At 37.8% G+C, this 8,648-nt stretch overlaps 1 protein-coding gene across 1 annotated transcript in view; it reads left to right on the top strand.

Annotated features, from left to right (window-relative positions):
• The window catches only part of mei4 (meiosis-specific, MEI4 homolog (S. cerevisiae)), an 18,383-nt gene extending 13,287 nt beyond the window's left edge, over positions 1–5,096 (top strand). Inside the window, exon 3 of the mRNA XM_016449842.1 lies at positions 4,442–5,096. Coding sequence (XP_016305328.1) covers positions 4,442–4,998 — 557 coding nt within the window. The 3' untranslated portion in view covers positions 4,999–5,096. The remainder of the gene's footprint in view (positions 1–4,441) is intronic.
• Positions 5,097–8,648: the final 3,552 nt, after the last annotated feature.

The raw sequence follows: 8,648 nt of genomic DNA on the forward strand, positions 1-8,648 counted from the left end.
GTGGCACAGGTGTAGCGCATTAGCATTTACTCCAGCATTCACGGCCTTGATCCATTCCCACGGCTCTCGACCCCGCCCCTCTCGTCACACACAGCTTCTGCCTAATTGTGATTTATCGCCTTTGCGATTTAATTTCGATTAATCGTGCAGCCCTACTTCATGTCATCTTCCCACTCATTAAACTATGGCAGGGCCTTTACTGCAAAAAGACGGTCACTGCGACACTCTAAAGTGATGAAACTATGGCGCCATGTGCTTTTTTAAACCATTTTCATAGGTTTCACGTTATATTGTTGGCTTGGAAAACATGTAAATGCACATGCCCAGTAGCTGCAGCTGTATCCCTTCTAGCCTTAACCACAGTAGATTAACTTCTGTGGACTTAAACTTGAAAAATGCTGTGTTCCGCGGTTGACATAAAATACTTTCTGATGTTTATTTATGTTCATTTCATGCTTTACGTAAATATGAAAAGATGATCGGTTCAGGTGTTTGAACTGAGGCAATACAGTGATCTGTCACGACACATTAAAGAGCCACAAAACCGTATTTATTGTTTGAATTTCTTTCAAAATTATAACATTTGAAAGTTGAGAGTCCTGACCCACTGGGCAAAGTTATGTCCAAAGGACGTGTTTTTATGTCTTTGCACACGTTGAAAAGACGTCCACTGAGGAGTTTTTATGATGTCTTTTTTTGACATGTTCTGCGCGTCTGATTTAGACATTCATGGAACCTCCATACAAGGTTAAAAACTAGTTCAAATGTGGTCAGTGGACATTATTTTTAACATAATTTAAGGTTAATTTAGACATAATTTATACTGTTTCTGGACCAAATAAACACTCTCAGGATGCATTAGATTTAAACTCATGTTATTTCAATGTAATTTCCGTTTGTAATTGCAAAGCAACTCACAGACACTGTGTTTGTCCAAAAATCATGAAAATAAAAGAATCTTCACTGAAACAGTGTTGAAGTTTATGAGATAATTAAATGATCAAATAACTGATGATTGAGCATTTGGTAAAATCAACTGCAAATAAAAGACATTAAATCTCTCAAGATCTCAGCAGAGGAGGATCAAACATCTCCACAAACAGCATCACCAGCTTCACTCATTAGATTGACTTTATTTCTGTCAGACATCTAGAGAAGCTCTTATTGAGAATTAACAGAGATTTAGATGTTGGTATTTGTTTCATTTGACGTCACCATTGTGGTGGACAGTGTTTGCTTTAGTTGGGATCTTGGTCCTCAATCCTCATACTTCATGTGTTAGCTTTTCTTTGGCTGTTGTAACTGTGTCTTTGTGAAACACAATAGTTGTGGCAAAGGAAGCCAAAATAACGCGAGATCAGGTGTTATCAGCTACATGTGACTACATGATGTGCTTGCTCAAAATATTTTGTGTGCATGCCTTTTATCCATAAATATAAACACATAGTTAAAAAACAACATTAGATGATAATTTTGTGATAATTTTGTCATCATTAACAGGAAAATGTTAACTATCGATTTCAGCTTTTTCTGCCACAACAACTGTGTTTCACAAAAACACAGTTACAGCAGCCAAAGAAAAGCTAACACAAGAAGTACGAGGACCAAGATCCCAACTAAAGCAAACACTGTCCACCACAATGGTGACTTCAAATTAAACAAATAGCAACATCTAAACCTCTGTTAATTCTCAATAAGAGCTTCTCTAGATGTCTGACAGAAATAAAGTCAATCTAATGAGTGAAGCTGGTGATGCTGTTTGTGGAGATGTTTGATCCTCCTCTGCTGAGATCTTGAGAGATTTAATGTCTTTTATTTGCAGTTGATTTTACCAAATGCTCAATCATCAGTTATTTGATCATTTAATTATCTCATAAACTTCAACACTGTTTCAGTGAAGATTCTTTTATTTCCATGATTTTTGACAAACACAGTGTCTGTGAGTTGCTTTGCAATTACAAATGGAAATTTAATTGAAATAACATGAGTTTAAATCTAATGCATCCTGAGAGTGTTTATTTGGTCCAGAAACAGTATAAATTATGTCTAAATTAACCTTAAATTATGTTTTTGTAATTGCAAAGCAACTCACAGACACTGTGTTTGTCCAAAAATCATGAAAATAAAAGAATCTTCACTGAAACAGTGTTGAAGTTTATGAGATAATTAAATGATCAAATAACTGATGATTGAGCATTTGGTAAAATCAACTGCAAATAAAAGACATTAAATCTCTCAAGATCTCAGCAGAGGAGGATCAAACATCTCCACAAACAGCATCACCAGCTTCACTCATTAGATTGACTTTATTTCTGTCAGACATCTAGAGAAGCTCTTATTGAGAATTAACAGAGATTTAGATGTTGGTATTTGTTTCATTTGACGTCACCATTGTGGTGGACAGTGTTTGCTTTAGTTGGGATCTTGGTCCTCAATCCTCATACTTCATGTGTTAGCTTTTCTTTGGCTGTTGTAACTGTGTCTTTGTGAAACACAATAGTTGTGGCAAAGGAAGCCAAAATAACGCGAGATCAGGTGTTATCAGCTACATGTGACTACATGATGTGCTTGCTCAAAATATTTTGTGTGCATGCCTTTTATCCATAAATATAAACACATAGTTAAAAAACAACATTAGATGATAATTTTGTGATAATTTTGTCATCATTAACAGGAAAATGTTAACTATCGATTTCAGCTTTTTCTGCCACAACAACTGTGTTTCACAAAAACACAGTTACAGCAGCCAAAGAAAAGCTAACACAAGAAGTACGAGGACCAAGATCCCAACTAAAGCAAACACTGTCCACCACAATGGTGACTTCAAATTAAACAAATAGCAACATCTAAACCTCTGTTAATTCTCAATAAGAGCTTCTCTAGATGTCTGACAGAAATAAAGTCAATCTAATGAGTGAAGCTGGTGCTGCTGTTTGTGGAGGTTTGATCCTCCTCTGCTGAGATCTTGAGAGATTTAATGTCTTTGATTTGCAGTTGATTTTACCAAATGCTCAATCATCAGTTATTTGATCATTTAATGATCTCATAAAGATTTGTATTTTCTTGATTTTTGTACAAACACAGTGTCTGTGAGTTGCTTTGCCATTACAAATGGAAATTGCATTGAAATAACATGAGTTTAAATCTAATGCATCCTGAGAGTGTTTATTTGGTCCAGAAACAGTATAAATTATGTCTAAATTAACCTTAAATTATGTTAAAAATGTCCACTGACCACATTTGAACTAGTCTTTAACCTTGTACAGAGGTTCCATGAATGTCTATATCGGACGCGCAGAATACGTCAAAAAAAGACGTCATAAAAACGTTCATTCTGGCTCCTCAGTGGACGTCTTTTCAACGTGTGCAAAGACTTCAAAAAGACATCCACTGGACGTAACTTTGCCCAGTGGGGAGACCTTGTATCATACCAGAAGTAACATGCTCTGTATTGTCTGTTTGCACGTTGCCAGTTTCCTCTTTGCTCTGCGATGTATTTTTCACTGCGTGAGAACATGAGTGTAGTGTGAGAGCTGCATTGTTTGTCGGGATAGCAACAGTAAGGAGGGCGGGTCTTTGCAAACGGTCAGTTGTAAAACATGAGTTTAGGGGCCTCATTTATAAAATGTGCGTACGCACAGATTTGATCTTAGAGTGTGCGTACGCTAAAATCCAAGGCAATGTTCATATTTATTAAAACGGTCTTTGATGTGAAAAAGTACTTACCGCCACGACAGGGTCTGAACAGGTGTACGCACTTTTCCTTGTGGCAAAGTCAGAGTACTGCAGCTATTTGAACATCTAAGCTGCAATAATAATAAAAGCACCGAATTCATCATAAATAACAAAGATGCAGTGTAAGAGATTAATTGTGCAGTGTAGTCAGATTTTTTATTATCGGGAGTTTTTGCGAGATTATTATTATTTCTGTTGTTTCTAGAAGTAGTGATTTTGATAGTAGTCAATTGAAAAAATATAACCACACTCACATTGTTTGTCCACAGAATAATTACACATTATTAAATAAAAAGCATCCCCGCACGAACCTCTACCTCCGCCAGCAGGACCTCAATTTCAGACTCAGTAAAGTTTTTTTTTCTTTGTGCTCTTCATTCTCAAGCATAGAAATTTGGATATTGGCGTGTGCTCTTTTATATGGTAATGATATTAATTAGGGGGCGTTTACAAGGGGGAGATCTGACACCAGTCAGCTGCGCACAATTTCAAGATCATTTGCGATTTATAAATGTCACATCTGGAAGAGAGGCGTATACGCAGGTGTTTTTGTGCACACGTTCGTTTTCTCTGAATCGCACTTACGCACTTTTGAGAAATGATCTTAGAGCAAATTTAGGACCGTTTATACGCAACATTTTATAAATGAGGCCCTAGATGTCTACTCTGGACACTGTCTGATTATGTCTGTGTTTTGCATTCACAGGTCAAGAGATTGCCAAAGAACTCTCTCAGGACGACCCACAGCAGTTAAAGGGCGACTCTGGCTGTGACACTGATAACAGCTCACAAACACAGATATATGGTGTTCAGGGACCATGCTTGCCTCCGACTCCTCCAAACAGTCAGAACTTTTCCCTCCAGAACAAGAAATGGCACCAGGATCACAGGCTGTTAAAACACATGCAGTTCCTACGCTGTCTGAGTGGCTTGAGCAGAGGCTATGAGTCATCTCTGTGTCGTGGTGGGGATGAGGTCTGGGATTCAGTAGTGCAGCTGCTGGATTCTGTGGTGGAGGTTTTCCGGCAGGCCCATGTTGGACAGCCTCTGCATCACCCAGAGCAGCTGCATCATGCCACACAAGTGGTGGCACAGACCCTGAGTCGAGGAGGAACACAGCACGGGTGTTCAGGGCAGTACTTCAGCAAAGTGGATGATCTGTTGAAGGAGATGATCAACCTACTGCTCACCAACCAAAAACTCAATTCGGTAAGAGACAGAGGTTTATGTACAGTACTATGGGTAAAACCGCTTGCAGACTAGACAAGCAGTGGGCCAGGAAACTTAGGTATCAAACATCTACGCATCTTTCTTTACTTGCATGCTTAAGGCTGCGGTCCAAAACAGTAGTTATGTTTCCATCACCCTGTTTTTATACGCATTTTGTAATATCGCATCAGAAATGAGTGATGTAAACACCAAATTGCGAATAAAAATCCCTTAATTTGCACAAAAGTTTTTACGCTCGCTTGAGGTGGACTTGTGTGAAAAAGGGTTAATGCAAATAATGGAAGATGGAAATGCAAACTACTGTATATCGATATAAACGGTATTGCCTCATACCGCATCGACAATAAAGAATATATCGTACAAACTCAATATACTGCCCGGCCCTAGAATGGTACCAAAATAGCAAACTGTACCGTACCAATTTTTTGGGACCCTTCCATTGGGGTACCTAGCACAGTAGTCCTGTACCTAAAGGGTGGAGCTAGACTCACTGCAGAACATTGATTGGTTGACAGAGAATCGTCAGTTGCGCATGCTACAAGGTGAAAATTTGTTTTTACCGACATATGGCCTGACAATATCTCATCTGACCACAGTTCACTGTTGTTCTACTGAAGCTCTCTCATCACCAGTACCGTTTCCACGCTCGTTTGACTAGCGCCTGACGCTGAGGCGAAGTGGAGTGCGCCTCTGAAAAGTTTCCTGTTTGATGTGGTCGTAAAGACATTCTTCGTCTAAATAAATGCAATTCTTGTCAAGAAAAAAGAGACAGAAGCAGCAGTTGTGAGTGGGGTGGCCAACCCTAGCTCCATTTAAACTGGAAAAATTGATCGCCTGCATTAATGCGCTAATTTTGACAGCACTAGTAGAAACATACTAAGTACATTTCATTTACAAATTTTGTGCCAGGGCACCCTTTATGTGCTGCATCTGCAAAGATGGATTTAACTGTAATGAAATAACCTCATACTAAAATGTTTGCATATATAGAAGAATACTGTTAGAAAAGAAGGTCTCTTCTATATGTTATTGCAAGTTTTGTCGTCCGTCATGCGTTTAGCTTGTTGTGTTTCTCCAAAGTGGTTTATGTCTGCCAGTCTTCTTCCTGACTTACAATGTCATCAATAACATTTGTAACTTTTGAGTTAATGGAATCAAGGAGAAAATAAACAAAGTCTGCAGATATGCTTGGGGCTGATGATAAAGCCTTCAAAAATAGCACACTAGTATTCTCTCTTTCTGACCGAGACAGATCTGGATTCAGTCGTAGGAGAGATCAGTGTGCAGAATACAGTGCTGCACACATTGTTGTTATTAGGCACGTTGATATTCTGGTCATATTTTTTCCCAAGAACAGTTTAGCAATTCCAAACCACATCAATCTTAATGACTACTATTCATTTTGTATTTAATCATTTATAAGTGATATATAATTGTCCATCAAGGCTGGAAGTGAAAAGCCTTTTATGTTCAGGTGTGCAGAATTATTAGGCATGTTTTCTTTTACAGATAAAATGAGCCAAAAAAGAGATTTAACTCGGACTGAAAGTCAAAAATTATTAAATGCCCATGAGAAGGATGCAATACTAGAATTTGCTAAGTTAAGGCATAACCTTTGGACAGCGAAATGCTCATTGCTCAACATGTGGAGAAGAAAAGACACATGCTAACTGCAAAAGAATTAAGAATTAAGGTGAAGAATTAGGTGTGAAACCATCAGGAACCATTAACCACCAGTCTCCAGTGCCACCATTTTCCAGAACTGCAACCTTCCCGGAGTCTCCAGGGGCCTCATTTATAAAATGTTGCGTATAAACCGTCCTAAATCTGTTCTAAGATCATTTCTCAAAAGTGCGTAAGTGCGATTCAGAGAAAACAAACATGCGCTCAAAAACACGTGCGTGCGCCTCTCTTTCAGATGTGACCTTTATAAATAGCAAATGATCTTGAAATTGTGCGCAGCTGACTGGTGTCAGATCTCCGCCTTGTAAATGCCCCCTAATTAATATCATTACCATATAAAAGAGCACACGCCAATATCCGAATTTCTATGCTTGAGAATGATGAGCACAAAGAAAAAAAAAAACTTTACTGAGTCTGAAATTGAGGTCCTGCTGGCAGAGGTAAAGGTTCGTGCGGGGATGCTTTTTATTTAATAATGTTTAATTATTCTGTGGACAAACAATGTGTGTGTGGTTATATTTTTTCAATTGGCTATTATCAAAATTACTACTTCTAGAAACAACAGAAATAATAATAATAGGCCTAATAGTAATTATAAAACAATTAGGTTTCCAAATGAATAAACTACGAATTCAAGTAAAATTTTCAGTCATCTTATAAAAAGTGAACCATCCTTTTTTCTATTTAATGCATTAGTAGTAAATCAAGAGTTCGCAAGTTCTCTTGTAAAACAAAATAATAAAAAAACAACATGGAATAAACTCTCAACACTAGGCTACTAAAAAGGTCAGTTTAATCTCGCAAAAACTCCCGATAATAAAAAATCTGACTACACTGCACAATTAATCTCTTACACTGCATCTTTGTTGTTTATGATGAATTCGGTGCTTGCACGTACACCGCTTTAATTATTATTGCAGCTTAGATGTTCAAATAGCTGCAGTACTCTGACTTTGCCACAAGGAAAAGTGCGTACGCCCGCTCAGACCCTGACGTGGCGGTAAGTACTTTTCCACGTCAAAGACCGTTTTAATAAATATGAATGTTGCCTTAGATTTTAGAAATGAGGCCCCAGAAGTGCATTGTTTCAGGTTCTCAGAGACTTTGTTTGGGTAAAAAAATCCTAAAAAATGACCCTCACTTAATAAGAATAACATGCTGAAGTGTTGTGAAATACATGAAGACCGATTTTTATAGGCTTTATAGACAGATAAGTTGAGAATGACTCTTGAAGGACCAGCACCACATCCTCTTGTACCACTCTTTCAAGAATTTATCTTTCAGAATCTGGCAGTAAGTTTTGGGAGTTAATTTTTAGTCCATCTCTGCCAAACTTTTCAGGATAGGAGATGGACTAAAAAATGAACTCCCAAAACTTACTGCCAGATTCTGGAAGATAAATTCTTGAAAGAGTGGTATTTTGACTTTCAGTCTGAGTTAAATCTCTTTTTGGCTCATTTTATATGTAAAAGAAAACATGCCAAATAATTATACACACCTGAATATAAGAGGTTTTTCACTTCCAGCCTTTATGGACAATTATATATCATTTATAAATGATTAAATACAAAATTAATAGTAGTTATTAAAGGGGTCATATGATGCAATTTCAATTTTTCCTTTCTCTTTGAAGTGTTACAAGCTCTTGGTGCATAAAGAAGATCTGTAAAGTTGCAAAGACTAAAGTCTCAAATCCAAAGAGATATTCTTTATAAAAGTTAAGAGTCAACCACGCCTACCTAAAACGGCTCGTTCTAACACGTCCCCACATATCTACATCACTATGTGGAAATATTAGCATGATGCCGCCCAAATGTGCACGCAAAGAAAGAAGGCGTGGTTTCAGGAACAGCAGTAGTGTTGATGCAGCCATGTCAGAGAGACGCTGTGTGATTCAGTGCGAAAGCAAAAGCACTTTATTTGGCCTTCTGGAAGTAGATGCAATTAGGAATCATTGGTTAAGATTTATTTACAACAGAACAGCACAACCCAGATGTTCG

This window comes from Sinocyclocheilus anshuiensis, unplaced genomic scaffold (genome assembly GCF_001515605.1).
Source record: "Sinocyclocheilus anshuiensis isolate Anshui unplaced genomic scaffold, SAMN03320099.WGS_v1.1 scaffold659, whole genome shotgun sequence".
Classification (NCBI taxonomy): domain Eukaryota; kingdom Metazoa; phylum Chordata; class Actinopteri; order Cypriniformes; family Cyprinidae; genus Sinocyclocheilus; species Sinocyclocheilus anshuiensis.